The 16,837-nt window shown below is 36.5% G+C and overlaps 1 protein-coding gene across 4 annotated transcripts in view; it reads right to left on the reverse strand.

The window, feature by feature from the left end:
- Positions 1 to 16,837, reverse strand: part of FMR1 (FMRP translational regulator 1) — a 54,973-nt gene that overhangs the window by 33,957 nt on the left and 4,179 nt on the right. For all 4 annotated transcript variants that reach the window (XM_030574283.1, XM_030574284.1, XM_030574282.1 and 1 more), the window contains exons 2-7: positions 10,650 to 10,702; positions 8,991 to 9,084; positions 6,802 to 6,873; positions 6,361 to 6,509; positions 2,463 to 2,556; positions 2,261 to 2,377 (exon numbers count right to left, since the gene is read on the reverse strand). In XM_030574283.1, the coding sequence (XP_030430143.1) occupies positions 2,261 to 2,377; positions 2,463 to 2,556; positions 6,361 to 6,509; positions 6,802 to 6,873; positions 8,991 to 9,084; positions 10,650 to 10,702 (579 nt within the window). The remainder of the gene's footprint in view (positions 1 to 2,260; positions 2,378 to 2,462; positions 2,557 to 6,360; positions 6,510 to 6,801; positions 6,874 to 8,990; positions 9,085 to 10,649; positions 10,703 to 16,837) is intronic.

Below are 16,837 nucleotides of genomic sequence, written 5' to 3' on the forward strand. Positions count from 1 at the left end.
ATTACGAAACAAATGAAACAATTATTATTCTTTATACATCACAGTTTATTGTGAGTTACTCCCATGTTAATGGAAGTGTACATGATAAGTAGCAATCCACAATACAAAACAAAAATAAATTTCCATGATAAAACTGTTTTACGAGATAGAATATCTGCCAAGAGATAGGATATTTATACTGACAAAAAAAAATGCATGGAAGAAGGTACACATTCTGGTCACTTTAAATCATTTAAGCCATTTTAAAAAAATAAATTGTTGATAGGTATCACAGCCAAGTTTCATTCCACTATACTACAACTATAGATTTATCCCACCATTATAGTGGATACTCAACTGTTTTCCACCCAGGACCCCAAATCCATTCATAGTTTCTTGTCAGACTTCACTGAAATTCCCGTCCTTTGAGGTTGCAAAGAGCTTCAGAACTGAAGTAACAGCATGAGCCAATGGCTGGTTTTGAGTGGAAGCTGAAGGATGACAGTGATAGCTGGTGTGTGTAAGGAGGAGGGAGAATTAAGTTTAGGAATGAAGTGTTTCTGCTTACTACCCCATACAGTTATCAGCTCTGGGGAAGTAACACTTCAAGAGGCTGTGTTCTGAACCACCACTTCCCCAGGACCTCACATTGCATGGGCATGGGACAGAGAAAAAGAATGAAGCACTGGGACTGTAGCTGGCATCAGGAAAGGTCATCAGGACAGTGCGAGTTGAGTTGCTCTTTTCCTAACTCATGGCTTGGTACCAGTGCCTTCAAAATTCTACTGCTCTTAGGCCACGTCTAGACTACCCGCCGTATCGGCGGGTTAAAATCGATTGCTCGGGGATCGATATATCGCGTCTAATCTAGATGCGATATATCGATCCCCGAGCGCGCTTATATCGATCCCGGAACTCCATCAACCCCAACGGAGTTCCGGAATCGACAGGGAGAGCCGCGAACATCGATCCCAGCGCGGTGTGGACGGTGAGTAATCCGATCTTAGATATTCGACTTTAGCTATGTTATTCACGTAGCTGAAGTTACGTATCTAAGATCGATTTCCCCCCCCCATGTGGACCAGCCCTTAGTTTATCACCTGTGGGATGTAATCCAACAGGAACATTCGTGTTATTCACATGCCAGTTGAATCTCGTGAGTTGTGAAGTCCTGCACTATGTTTCATGAGTTTCTTCCCACTTTAAGCTAAAATGAGAAATTAAAACCTCTGAAAATATAGGCTCCAATATAATAGAACAGAGATGCCATTTGCCAATATGGAATTTTAAATAGTAATAATGATACTTGACACACAGTTCTTGTCAGTTCTCGAAATTCTTTACAAATATGGGTATTATCTTTGATTTACACACTTAGGAAAGTAAGAAAAGTTCATTTACTTACAGCAAAATAAGTATTTGCTTGCTCACCTCTTTTCCCATGTACAAACACAAGTGAGGTTCCAGACACTCAACACATTCTTGAATCCTAAGACAGTATGACATATATTTGTAGTATGTTGATTTGTGAATGGTGTATCTACTGACTATAAATACTATCTATACTCTTTGCTCTGCCATCATCATCCGTCTCACCATTTTCTTCATTTTCTCCTCCAGTTCATTGTTGTGCTCTTTTTTATGCCACACTCTAAAGCCCTTCATATTCCAGAGTTCCAGACTCCCATACTCAACATTTTAAAACCCCATGTGGAAACCTGTTTTTTTTGAGGGCTACAAACACTAACCCACATCAATGCCATGCTATAGCCACTCCCATCTATATTTAAAAACAAACGTTCTAAATTATCTCAAAATCTCTGGATTCCCCAGCATACTGTTCTCAAATCTTGGCATTTTAGGGTCTAATGCTATGAAGCAATTATTCACTCCTACACATACGCCTGCTGACTCCAGTGGGACTGGATGTCAGATTAGACCCTTAAATTGTAATCTCCTATGTCAGGGATTACATCTCTATCTGCACCTGGTACAACACTGGGAATACTGGTAGTACACCTCTACCCCAATATAAAGCGACTCGAAATAACACTAATTCTGATATAACGCAGTAAAGCAGTGCTCGGGGGGGGTGCACTATAGCAGATCAAAGCAAGTTTGATATAACGCGGTAAGATTTTTCAGGTCCCGAGGACAGCATTATATCAAGATAGAGGTGTACTTAATTATAATGCCACCTAGGTAAAAAACTCCTGCCAGTAATGCACAAGTGTTTTCAGTACAGTATTCAGGTTATCTGACGGAGAAACAGATAACATACCTCTAGCTGTTTACTAGCTTCTTCATTCCTCAATATCAGAGATAACTTGGTGCGAAGACTTCGAAAGTGCATATCAATCAGCATATTTGCTCGCTTTGTTGTTACTTCATTGATGGACTACATTATTGACAAAAACAAAATAGTTGACAAATTCATTTGTTCAAATAACCCTTACAATAGGTAGTTAGGAAACAGTACTTACCAAAATGATAAGCTGATAGTTTTCAGAATCATATATTACAGAAAATGCTCCAACTGCTTTTTTGAAGTCTTTATGTGCAGACTCTTTGGCACACCATAAGAATAAAAATGTTACATATTTACGGAATGTTTATTTGATGCATTTGTGGCTAAAGCATAAAATTTATCATCTTTGAAACTATTAATGGTAAAATAATTTCTTTGTAGAACACAAGGGTAGTTCTGTAGGTATGCTAAATATCTGAAAACAATAATTCTGCTGGCAGGAGTAGATATGGCAATCAGTTAGCATCCTTATAGGAAAGATGTAAATAAAAAGCTAGTTTAAATCTGCTGTGTGAAGAATCTAAACTTAAAACTACTCCTTCCTTCTGTAAAGGATGTGGACAATCTTTGGGGGAGGGGAGGTCGGAAACAAGGGGGAAGGCAAAACTTCCTTCCTAATTCAAATATAGAAAATAGTAAAAGGAGCTATTCCAGTTGTCTTTCAGATGTGCATGCACGTGTAATTTATGAAGATGCTAAGCAAGATTAAAAGATTAGTATTCCAAGTATTTTTTGGTCTTCACAAGTGTGGGTATGTGTTTAAAGGATAATATATTTCTATTAAATGAACATTACTGATAGTTCATGGTAGAAATATAATGTATTATTTAAAGAAAAATTAAGGAACTATATTAATTCTACCAGTTATAGTAGATTTAAGACTACACACTTTGGATCCAATTCAGTCACATATCAATAAGGCTTCCTACACAATGACTCATGACAACCATCAGAAAGTGTCATTAGAGGTATCTGAGCCCTCTAGCTATTATCTTTGGGAAATCATGGGAGACGGGGGAGATTCCAGAAGACTGGAAGGGGGCAAATATAGTGCCCATCTATAAAAAGGGAAATAAAAACAACCCAGGAAACTACAGACCAGTTAGTTTAACTTCTGTGCCAGGGAAGATAATGGAGCAAGTAATCAAAGAAATCATTTGCAAACACTTGGAAGGTGGTAAGGTGATAGGGAATAGCCAGCATGGATTTGTAAAGAACAAATCATGTCAAACTAATCTGATAGCGTTCTTTGATAGGATAACGAGCCTTGTGGATAAGGGAGAAGCGGTGGATGTGATATACCTAGACTTTAGTAAGGCATTTGATACAGTTTCGCATGATATTCTTATAGATAAGCTAGGCAAATACAATTTAGATGGGGCTACTATAAGGTGGGTGCATAACTGGCTGGATAACCGTACTCAGAGAGTAGTTGTTAATGGCTCCCAATCCTGCTGGAAAGGCAAAACAAGTGGGGTTCCGCAGGGGTCTGTTTTGGGACCGGTTCTGTTCAATATCTTCATCAACGATTAGATGTTGGCATAGAAAGTACGCTTATTAAGTTTGCGGACGATACCAAACTGGGAGGGATTGCAACTGCTCTGGAGGACAGGGTCAAAATTCAAAATGATCTGGACAAATTGGAGAAATGGTCTGAGGTAAACAGGATGAAGTTCAATAAAGATAAATGCAAAGTGCTCCACTTACGAAGGAACAATCAGTTTCACACATACAGAATGGGAAGAGACTGTCTAGGAAGGAGTATGGCAGAAAGAGATCTAGGGGTCATAGTGGACCACAAGCTTAATATGAGTCAACAGTGTGATACTGTTGCAAAAAAAAGCAAACATGATTCTGGGATGCTTAACAGGTGTGTTGTAAACAAGACACGAGAAGTCATTCTTCCGCTTTACCTCTGCGCTGGTTAGGCCTCAACTGGAGTATTGTGTCCAGTTCTGGGCACCGCATTTCAAGAAAGATGTGGAGAAATTGGAGAGGGTCCAGAGAAGAGCAACAAGAATGATTAAAGGTCTTGAGAACATGACCTATGAAGAAAGGCTGAAGGAATTGGGTTTGTTTAGTTTGGAAAAGAGAAGACTGAGAGGGGACCTGATAGCAGTTTTCAGGTATCTAAAAGGGTGTCATCAGGAGGAGGGAGAAAACTTGTTCACCTTGGCCTCCAATGGTAGAACAAGAAGCAATGGACTTAAACTGCAGCAAGGGAGATTTAGGTTGGACATTAGGAAAAAGTTCCTAACTGTCAGGGTAGTTAAACACTGGAATAGATTGCCTAGGGAAGTTGTGGAATCTCCATCGCTGGAGATATTTAAGAGTAGGTTAGATAAATGTCTATCAGGGATGGTCTAGACAGTATTTGGTCCTGCCATGAGGGCAGGGGACTGGACTCGATGACCTCTCGAGGTCCCTTCCAGTCCTAGAGTCTATGAGAACCTTGAAACGTACATCATTTCTTTGGTCTTATGTAAAATATATTTTTCTTCTGCATTTCTGAATGTTAAGTTTTCTCATTTACATTTTAATTACATCTGGCTACATGGCCATATTTCTGTGATAAACACCACATTTAATTTTGAACAATTTATCACTTGGGAAGAGGAGGATAGTTTTCACTAGATTCCTCTTGCTATCTACTGTATTGATATAAGCAAACCATGAATTCTTCATCAAGTAATTCAGGAGGGTTCTCTTTACATTATATAAATAATGGTTGAATAGTAAGATTTTTTTTTCCCACAACCAAGCTTTACAGTCTTAGCTTTGTACTTCAGAAAAATATTTACTAAACTTTATCTAAGCATTATTAAGTACAGTTATTCTGCATTTGATTGATCACTTGAATTTTCAATTAAATTTAATAAAACAGAGCTTCAGTAAGGAACTATTTCAATAGAAGCGCTCAAGTTTAAACATCAAATGTTTATCATTCACCCGAAATCTGAGATGAAATTATTTCTATGTTATTCCTGCACATGATAGATTCATCTAACACTGCTTTCAAAAAGTGAAATGACGAGCTTTTTAAAAGAAAAAATGTTAAGGGCTTCTCTCTTTAAAAGACTTGTTTAATCTTAAATACTTAAAAAAACCCAAAAACCCTGAGCTTTCTTTTTTTTTAAAATGTATCTGTTAGGACCGAGGATTTCGGATTCTATATTTTGCCTGCCAGAATTGATGATACAACAAATGAAAGCACTGTAAATGCATCCAGTTCTCTACTCAGTAAAATGGGTGGCAGTAAGGTTATAGGAGTGCAGTAAGTGGACTACAGAATATTCCACTAATCTTATAATTTTGAAGTTTGGGGGGTCTTATGCAATAGAATAGCTTCTTTCTATAAGACCCCTTCTCCAGTTCTGACTTGGGTTATCTTTTAAAGCTATACAGGGAAGTCAGAGTTTCAACCAAGGTTTCTGAACTACATTCTCTGGAATTTTCAGGCAATTTCATGTCAGTATTCCAGAAGTCTCACAACTAATTGTTCTTATTTCAAACCAGTAGACAGTTTCTGCCATTACTGATTACTATCCAATTATTTCATCCATATATTCACAATTAAAATAACCTACACTTAATATGCAGCATGGTATTTTCCTCAGCCATTAAACATGTATTTATATAGACACTTGTCTTATACAGTCTGCTTATCAAGTTTAAAAAAGCATTTTCATGTAGTTTTCAAATAACTTGATAAGATGCATTCAATTCTTACCAAATTCATTTTTTTTCCTATTTATATCAGAAAACAGTAGAACAATTAAACAAAAATCAACACAAAATCTGTCTGGTTCTATACTGTTCAAGACAATGAAAACTCAAAAGGAAAAAATTCCTTATTTCTGCAGGCTTGCAGTACCACTTCAGACATTAATTCCTGAAATGGGTACAAACTGTTACATTGTTAATAATGTCTACATTTTCTGCACTTTCATCTGATAATGTAGAAAAATACAATTTAAACTATTAATGACAATTTTCAATTCCCTCTTTTCTGAGTTCTCATATTCACGCAAAATTTCAAAATAAATTATGTATACAAACAGATTTGTACTTACATTTGCCTTAAATCTTCTGGCACTTCCAGTTTGATCTTGTGAAAAGTATCTTTTGTTGCAGGTTTGTTGGGATTCACAGATCTTAAACGCTCAATTGTGACAATTTCATTGTATGTAGCATCACAGGCTGCATATTCTATTACATAAAACTGATATAAAAATAATAAAATCATCCAAGCTACATGTTTAATGACAAGAACAAGAATTATGCTATGACTGAATTGAGTGTGAAGCATTCATTAATTGCGCAGATAAACTCTGCACTTTTTTAGTTTTAGGTAAAAAGACACCCCTAATCAAACTTCCTATTAACGAGACAGCCTACATAGTTACTTAAGAATAAATTTAAAAGAGGAACAACTTCAAATCCAATGTCCAGACAGTTGCAAAAGAAAAGAGAAACACAAGAAAATTGAAGTGTGTATGTATATATATTCCTACCTCACCCTTTATCATTCTCACTTTAGCCAGCCACCAGCAACATGGTTCTTTTTCATTTGCTCTGGAATAAACCTAAATAAAAAATTGTAATGTACAAAACTGAAGAATGAGAACTGCTTTATATTAATACAGAAACTTGTGATGTGCTTTATGCAAATTCTGCACAAGTCATGATTGATATTACCACTAAATCTGTCCCTGCTATGCAAGAGCTTTTCAAACCAGTAAATTATATAAGATCTATAAAATGTAAACTAAGAGCCAAGTTTAAACACCACAGCAAATATAAAATTATAGCCTATATGAATCTGCAAAAGTCAGGACAATCCTGAATTACTCAAAAAAGCAAAGGACTTCAGACTTATAGGCCAGCTAATATTTCATTTTCATCTCTCTTTTAATTACGTGTAGGTACTTAGGGGTCATGCCAGTGCACAATATTATAGTCAGCATGGACATACTCATATAACATCAATTAAGCCAGGTTTATACTAAAAAGTTCTGCCAGCATAGCAACATCAAATAGGGATGTGATGATTTTATGTTATCGGTTTTTATACATCATATATATGCGGCAAAAGCCCTAGTTCAGACATAGTTTTATCAGCAAAGTGGTTTTGCTGGAATAGTTTATTTTGCTCTCTGAACCAGAATAAACTATACTGCCATATCAGCAAAACTTTTAAATTTAGACAATATTTAAGAAAGGAGTAAGAAGTTTAAACTTGTAAAATAAGGAAGTCAGATGGGTAATATTAGCGTGACCTTAATTTTTATATATTATGTTTTCTTAATTGTAGTTCTGTAAGATTGAAAGAACAAGAAATAGTATGTTCAATCAACCAATTTATAACTCTGGCTTCAAAACACAAATTGGAATCAGTAAAAGCAGCAAAGAATCCTGTGGTACCTTATAGACTAACTGACGTTTTGGAGCATGAGCTTTTGTGGGTGAATACCCACTTTATCAGATGCATGGAATGAAATTGGAATCAGGTACCCAACTTCTACTAATTGTTGCTCTCTGTGCCTTTGAAAATTCCCCCCACCCTCAATAATACCATGTAATAACCCTACGGTTCTCAAACTGTGGGTTGCGACCCCAAAGTGGGTTGCAATCCCATTTTAATGGGGTCACCAAGGCCAGCATTAGACTTGCAGGGGCCTGGGACTGAGGCCAAAGCCAGAGTTCTCCAGCCTCCTCTCCCTCAACTAGGGGCGGTGGGGTTTGGGCCCCCTCTGCCCTCCCCACACTCTGGGCAGCAGGGCTCCATGGCTCCAGCCACCCATCCAAGGTCATGTAATAATTTTTGTTGTCAGAAAAAGATGAACTGGAGTTTGAGAACTGCTGCATAATCTATCACATTACTGCCAACGTCCTGTACAAAAACCAGTTTTAATTTGCATACAATTATATAAATTTGCACAAAATACTGTCCAATTGTGCAAATGGCTCCAGTTTCCCCATAAACCCTGAAATGAATGGTTCCGTGCCCCTTCAGCAACAGATCTGCCTATCCCCAGCTGTATGTCAATGATGCAATCCAAGAGCTGGCCCTGGGTCAATTAAATGTGAGCTTCCCAGCCCCACGTTAGTTAATTCTCACCTGTCAGTCACAGAATTCTCACCCTCCCCAAAAATCAACTCTGCGTTCCCTGTCAGTTAATCAACTGGGGAAGTGAGGAAGACAGCTAAATCACAAGCAGACGGGTTTCCCTCAGAGATCTATAGGAAGGTCTGAAAACCCATCAAGTTGGCAGGTCTGTTATCAATGGGCACTGGGGTATTTTTTAGTACATATTACCAAGTTGCTTATTTATCTTGAGGTTTTACTTTATATGCATAAAGGCCCTGTCTATACTACACCTGAAACAGTTCTAGCTAACATGATTCAAACCCAAGCATATACTAACACAGTTTTCTTCATCAATGAAGACATGAGGATCCAATTTACAGCACTGTTTGTAAGCCAACTGCTATCATTACCATGGAGGTCAGGGAAATAACTGTAGCAGACAAATCCCTCATGTGTCAAGGATGTGGTTTACAACTGTCAAAAGAAGCTCTTAAGTAGACTCAAGATTATCTTCTATAATGTTTGATATCAATGAGATGGCGTACTGCTGTACTTATTCCCACTTACTTAGCTGATATTCTAAAAAGGTACTGTTTAAAACATAATACATACCTCTACTTCATCACTTTCATTTATATCTTTATTATAGCCTGCAGGTGGTGGAAACCTCACATCATGGAATGGAATTTGTCTCTCTGGCTGCCAGCTGAAAACAAAAATACAGTGATAGACGGGCCCATGTACTTTCACTTTCTTTTTAAAAGGATCACAAGTATTTTCGACCTGTAAAGTTCACATCTTTACTTTTCATACATTTTCACACAAAAACTTCATGAAATTTAAATTAACAAAATCTACTATAAAAATGTTGCAGAAAAAGTTTTTAAATGTAGTTAAGAATCTTAAAACTAATAGAAGTATTAAAACTGTATCAGGGACCTTCTTGAAGGCTGGAGGCAGCAGAAAAATCTTTGTTTCCTTACCACAAAATAATTCCCCCCAAAAATCAGTATTTTGCTTACAATACTGTCAAACACCTAGAAGTTCTATTTTTATACTAAGCAAATTCCAAGTTATTTATTAAATTCAAAAATAGAAGAACCCAAACTTTATTGAGCAGAACATATCAATAACACTGATCATTTAAAGGTGTGCAGTAAAGTATTGAAGATTTCATCAAGTTAAGGAATATGTGCTGTATGCATGTTAGAACCAGGCTAACATGGATATTCAAGCACAACAGCTTCAAGAAAAAGGCAGTTTGGAAATCTAGCTATGTTTTTTAAAAAAAGTTAAGTTTCAGGTTTTATATCTTCTCTGTTAAACTAAAATGAGTTGACATGAGATTCAATCACATTTTCCTGTATCTTTAAATTTTGTGTTTTTCACTTCCCTGTTGCCATTTGAAAGAACCAAACAAAATTAATAGGGGAAGTTCAATGACTTTATAGTCAATTTTACTGTTTCTCTTATACACAGAGTATTGAACAAAGTAAAAACAAACAGAAAAAGAATTCTCTCTAATTTCAGTTAACAGTGATAGTACGAAGAACGAGTATGTAAATTCTTTTTTGAGACATAAGTATAACTTAAGTTAAAAGCTTCCCTTCAAAATGCACTCTTTCCTCGGGTCCATAACACCCATACTTTTAACAGAAACTAGCAAGGAACGTCCCAGCATACACTTAGTGATGTCAGCTCAACCACAAATATATGCTGGAGAAGGTTTATATAGAGGTGTGCATTGTTTTCCTCCATTAAAAAACCAACAGAGATATAAATACAGAATATTACGAAGATTTTCTCTTTTATATGCCTCTACGTGTATGTATTCTTAAAAAAAATGGAAAGGGGTGAGTAGCGCATGGATTTCTTGCAAGAGGGCTGCCATAGATCTCACTGTTGATGATGCTACATTTTAAAATCAACTCAGAATATCTTCTGTAATAATTTAGTGAGTCTAACATCTCCATTAACAAGAGATACTGGTTGAATTCATGGAACTGCTTTTCAGCCATCCAAATAAAACACATAACATTAGTAATACAGCAATGTTTACCTTTCCCTCGAACAAAACAAACTTATTTTATTACATCTTTCCTAGGTAACATTTTAAAATAAAATGCTATCATTTTTATTGTGAAGAGCTATAGCATAAGCATTCAGATTTTAAATGTTTTACAATTTTTTACCCATACCAAAAAAAGCATTATTTATGTATTACTAAGTTAGACACATTAAATAAACACAGTATTAGATTTGTACACTTACTTGTTTTCAAATGCAACTGTTATTGAATCTTCATGTACATCCTTTACAAATGCCTGTATGAAAAAAATAGTAGAATTATGGATAGCGCCTATATTTTAAAAATATTGCGACCTTAAAACTTCTTTTTTCCACTGACACCACTGAAACTCAAAAAATTAAGTCTGTTTTAAAAATTAGCTGCTCTCTCTAATTTTGCAGTATTTTCCTAGAAGATAGCAATATAGAGACAAAGTTGCTGATATCTTTGTACTCCCCTGGTTTATGGGCACCAACTGGTACATTGATATGCTTATGTAGTACTCAAATCATACATGCACTATGTTCTTTTCATGTCTTAAAAGGAACAGTGTGTGATACAAACAGAATGTCTGAATGTTAAATGCACTATGTATAGTTACTTAATATGTTGTGTTAATAAGGTTTGCCTAAAATTCTACATTTCCTGTAGTTCTGACTGCAGAACTGTGGTGTATATCAAAAATCCCAACAAATTTTTACTCCCCACCCTCATATCCCAGGACTCAGCTCCCTCCCAGTCTCCCTTCTCACCCCAAAACAAGTTCAAGTAACACCAACAAGATCCAGTTATACCCAATTCACCCAAGCTTTAGCCAGAGTCCCTTCATTCCTATTGCCTTTCTAGATTAATTCAAGTGGGACACACTACATCCTTCCCTCCATTTCCTCCGAAGGTGGTGGCTCTGTACATTTTTCATCCCTAAGCTTCTCCTTTGGGATAAGAAGGAAAAGACTTCAATGGGCCTACTGAACTGTGACTCAGGAAGCCTTATTCTATTCCCATCTCCACCACTGGCTTGCTGGGTGACCATGGGAAAAACTCTGACTTTCCATGCTTCACAGTGTTTCCATGTCCCCATCTGTAAAATTATGATATTGATACACATTACTTTTGTAAAGCACTTTAAAGATGTACCGATGAAAAAGTGTTATATAAAAACTTAGGTGGTATTATTCAGAGCCTCCAGATAAGCATGGTTATGTGGAAGGGAGAGAGGCAGAAATTTTGAAATTTCTTCCACTAACTAAATGCCTACAAAAGAACTTTTGCAAGTGTCTAAAATAGAAATAAATATATGTAATTGTGTTGAAAAACTATGATAATTGATGATAGGTAGCATGGGTTTTCTGCTTGCACGTGTCCACATAAAAAGTTCATTCACGTGTGTATTCAAGAACGCAGATGGGGAAGAGGGACATGAATGAAAGGACTATGCTAGTTTGTTCTACTAACAGTGATCGTATTTTTAGCACAACAGTAAAATGAAAATGAACTAGACCATTGACGGTGTTAAAGATTATTTACACCAAATATGTGGAATATTTAACCTTCCCCCAATTTTGAGTTTTCTAGTGAAATGAGGGGACACTTTTATAATTCAGATTCCACAGTAACTTCACTTTTCTTCCAATATTTGTCTTTTAGAAAATATTCCCAAGTATTTTCTTAGGAACAGAAGCACCTAAGCATCAAACAAGATCATCAAGAGTGACTACTGCTAAAATGAAGCACCACAGGTGTACAAGAGTACAACCGTGGTTCTAGAAGGAAGTTCAACACTGGCTCAATAACCTGCAATGACCTAATAATCTCTTTTGAGCTGAGGTCAAAGCAAAGTGACAAAGAGCCCCTTTCACAGCATGCCCACTCTTTAAAGCACTCAAGTAACGTTAAAGGAAGCATTAATGTTATTTATATCGAAATACCTTCAGAAAGCACACATATAGGTTATAAAATTGGGCCATATCACTTACAAAGCCTCCCTTTCCACACATACCAAAAATACAGTTAATATTTTTCTCCGGCATGACAGAAAACAAATCTAACATCAGAGCTTCAGGGTCTCACACATGCTGAGATAGGTATAGAAATAGTATTTATTTAAGACAACAGAACTTTAGGTTCACATACACCTATGCGAGTATTGCAAATTTTGCATACATCTCATATCCATCTTTCCTCTGTCTTTGCTTACGATAAGTCCAGGACTGCAGCAATTAAGGATATGCACTTGACAAATATTAGAACAGATGTGCCCCATTCTGAAACAGTGAACACATATTCAAATGTTTGACATGTGCAGGTCTGAACCAGCTACTGATCTAGATGTTAACAGACATGGATGCCTTGACATCTGAAGTATACTGCAATTAGTACCACACATTTTGTATAAACCTATCATTCTGCAGAAAGGCAAAAGAGCAGGTCTATGTACTATTAGTAACAGTCACCTATGCAAAAGCAAAGATCATCTTATCAAAATTATCTGATTACATTGTGAAAATATACATCTTAAATCAAGAGCTCCAAAATAGTCTTGAGGGAAAAATTAATAATGACAGATGCTAGTGTCAGCAGGAAGAACTTGAACTTCTTAATTCATCTTTTTGGTTTTCTTTGAGGATGAATGCTATATGTCTTTTTTAGTATGAAGAAACACTGAGTAGAAATCTTTCCCTTTACAGTGCTGAGGCCTTCGCCATCTTTAAGGATTCCTGAAGCTGTTCTAAGCACTGAACATGGTCCGTGAAAAATACAGGAAGTGGCATGGAGTGAACTGGGATAGGGTTGGGTGGGTAGCAGAAAGAGTAACTGGCGCTTCTATCCAAATTCAATAATTGCCAGAACAATGTGTTAATTCCCCACATCCCATAAGGAAATGGCCCAAATGGCCCTAGAAAGGGAAGGGTAGTCAAACTGAAGACAAGCTGTGTGTTCTTAAAACAATCCACTAAATGTTTTGCTTGGAAAAAGTGAAGGTCACATGAGCAACTGATTAGGACAATAACCATTGGAGGGATGTTTTTCCCTTTCTTCTCATAGCCATTAGTCTGAAGTTCAGGTAGATTGAATGGTAACCCCCTGCCATAATTACTGTCTGTGGTAGCAGAAAGAGGAGGTTGTTGAACCTTTCTAATTTGGCTGAAGATGAGAAACAGACTGTGCAGAGGATTTAGCATCAATTATTTTCTATGAGTCTCATCTGTTTTCTTACCATACAAATTTTCCACAGAAAGGAAATCTTCAACATGGCTTAAGCGTCCACCAAGAGACATGAATGCTTAAGCCAGGAACACTGATGAAGAGCAATACTCAGATGCAACTGCTCTTGCTGTGATGTCCAATGAAGTATGAAGAGTATGTGTGGATGCCACATCTCTGTAATGTCTATCACTGTCTTCCCCTGTTCCTCTATTAGATGGTCCAGAGGAAAATGCACCTAGTCCTAAAACTGATATAAAGTTAAATGTTGAGTGTACCTGCACAACAGCAAGCACTGTTAAGAATTATACGAGTTGGTATGAATCAATTCCTGTCATACTTAGTTTAAAAGAATTAGTCATGAGAATAAATTCAATTAAAAATGAAGTTTTGCCACACCATAAACAAGCAGCTCCGGCTAAGTTATGATAGTTTGATTTTTTTTTTTATTTTCAGTATTATAGAACTTATAAAGAGAAAAATGCTTGACAAAATATTTTAGCTGGGACCACAAAACCTCTGCCCAAGCACAGAATGGCAGGGTTTCTTAAAATGCATGTCAGCTTAAACATAGCAGTATGATATACAGGGTACATGCACTGATGTACTAATATATTAAAAAAATGTATAGTTTAAGTCCAGTTCCAAATTTCAGTGGCAGTCGGGCCATGGAGGATAGAAACTGATGCATTCTAGTGCAAGGAACTAATAAAATCCAGTCCCATTGAAAATAGAGTAGATAGGTTTTGCAAGACCAGTGTAGAGACAGTTTCCACACTGTTCACAGATCAATAAGTTGCAGGGATGGATTGGGAAAACTGGAATATAAAGATGCAGAGATATGTATATTTCAGACTCATAGGTGTATGGGTAAGGAGGGATGGAAGACTAGCCTTAGCAAATATGCATGACAGATGATAGAGTATGAAATATACTAAAGGTAGAGGGAGACTAAGCTGAGGGAAAACAGGGAGAAGATAAAAGGTTGGAGTAGATATAACACCAAGAATGATATTTAGAAAGAAGTTAGGGGAGGGAGGAACAGAGCATGAGAAATACATTTAGATCACTATTAGCGGCCATATCAATTTTTTTCCCCCCAGAAACTCAAAAGCAGAAAGGGTTGCCCTTACTGCTATAGGGCCATAGAGCACAAAAACAGAAAGCGCATAATAACTAAAGTCATTCACTCTTCCCTACATGAAAAACTTCATGTGGTGTACTTTCATCATGGCAACTGAACAACATTAAATCCCTGTGCTTCACATTAGTAACATACATAAAATAAATAAATAAAACCTGTCCCTGCAACTTATTGTGATGTTACTGGAGGTCTCAAGTATGTCAACATTCACAAACTCTGCAAAATAAAGCTTTACTTTCAGTGATCCAAATAGTATGGTCTAAATTTCATTATTAGTCATTTTACAAATGTAAATGTTATGCTACTGTAAACACCAATATATTTATTATTTCAGTGCCCAAGAGTATGCTAGGCACATCACATGAACAATTAAAGATATGGTACCTGTCCCAAGGAGTTTAAAGCATAAAATCAGATGTAATAACTGGAGATCAGAAGGGGGGGAGGGGGCCCAAGAGAAAGAGCAGAGCAGAGACAAAGGTTATAGTAAGAAAAATGGTCAGTTACCCAGTATGGCATATGCATATATTGACCATACTATTAAATTAAGTGTTGGAGGTGGGATTTAATTTATCATTTAACTCGCTGCTCATGGATGGCTGAAGTACATTTTTTCTTCAAAGGAATCAGAAAGAGAAAAGTGAGCTAATTTGACTAACTAGCCTGGGAAAGGCATTGCACATAGAGTAGCAGAATGGCAAAAAGTCACAAAGGAGCAGCAGGGGAAGGAAACAAAGAGAATGTCCAGGCTGGCACCATTAGAAGGATGGAGGGGATGGGAACTGACATAAACGAAGACGATTGGCGATATCTGTTGGGGATGAATTATGTAACCCTGAAAGAAGGGACAAGGAACTACAGTGGGGAGCCAGGAGGAAATTCTGCAGGATGTGATGGGATTAAAACAACAAACGACAAAGATGATTTTAACATTACCAGTTTGGATGGAGACAAATTAAATATCCAGAAATCCAAAATAAAAACTGTAGTCATTGAGACAATGGACAAGCAACTGAACCACAGGGAAATAAAAAAGGGGCAGATTTTAATAATGTTATGGAAGAAGAAATGGCAAGATTTGGCCACAGACAGGAAGTGGATGGAGAGGTCAAAAATGGATCCACGTTACAGACTGATAGGATGCCAATAGTATATCAACAGCAAGAGATAATGGAAGAATTGGAGTGTCTTTCAGGAAAAGCAGTCAGTATATTCCAACCCCACTGGCATAGGATTGATCCAATTAAACAGCTGCATATAACATTTTCTTATCTAAATAAAGTAATTGAATATGCTCACAGTATATCCTAAGTGTTTTTTTAAGTGACCTCTTTGGTTCTTGCAAAAGAAGTCCCAAAGACACACCTACTTTAGGAGAAAAAGTTAGCCAGTTTTAATCAACACATTAGGTTGGCATCAATTTTACATGTGAGACTAATATTATGGAAGATGAGATTAAGCGATAATAGTTTCATAATGCATTTAAAGATTATAAACACAGTAAAAGACCTAACACTGGTAATTTTCAGTAAAATTAAATAAAACTGAAACAAGTACACTATTGAATTTCTTACTTTGTATATTGTATTGTGCCTTCTACTGCGTTTGTATTCATTACAGAAAAATACTTATGGATAGGCATCATCGATTTCAAGATTGAACATAGAGCTAGAATCCAAGAACTCCTTAGTTCTAAATCATATTTCTGTCAATAGCTCAGGGAGCAGCCTTCAACAAGTCACTTACCCTATCTACAAGATTAGGATAATAAAAATTATCTACCTACCTTGAGGAGGTGTTAGAGGGCATTAATATTTGTATGATTCTTTAAAAATATAAAGTACTAAGATATTATACTAAAATCAGTTCTCTAATATACTGTAGAAAAATTAACTATAGTTATATTATCAGCATCCTTTATATTTTTCCTATGTAACTGAAACGAACACAATTTTCTAAAACTGTCACTGTCCTCAACTGCAATTCTTACTTCTTAAAGTACGTTGACAGGAAATAAATGTTTAGAGGGAAGGATATTAAAAC

Source organism: Gopherus evgoodei, chromosome 9 (assembly GCF_007399415.2).
Source record: "Gopherus evgoodei ecotype Sinaloan lineage chromosome 9, rGopEvg1_v1.p, whole genome shotgun sequence".
Classification (NCBI taxonomy): domain Eukaryota; kingdom Metazoa; phylum Chordata; order Testudines; family Testudinidae; genus Gopherus; species Gopherus evgoodei.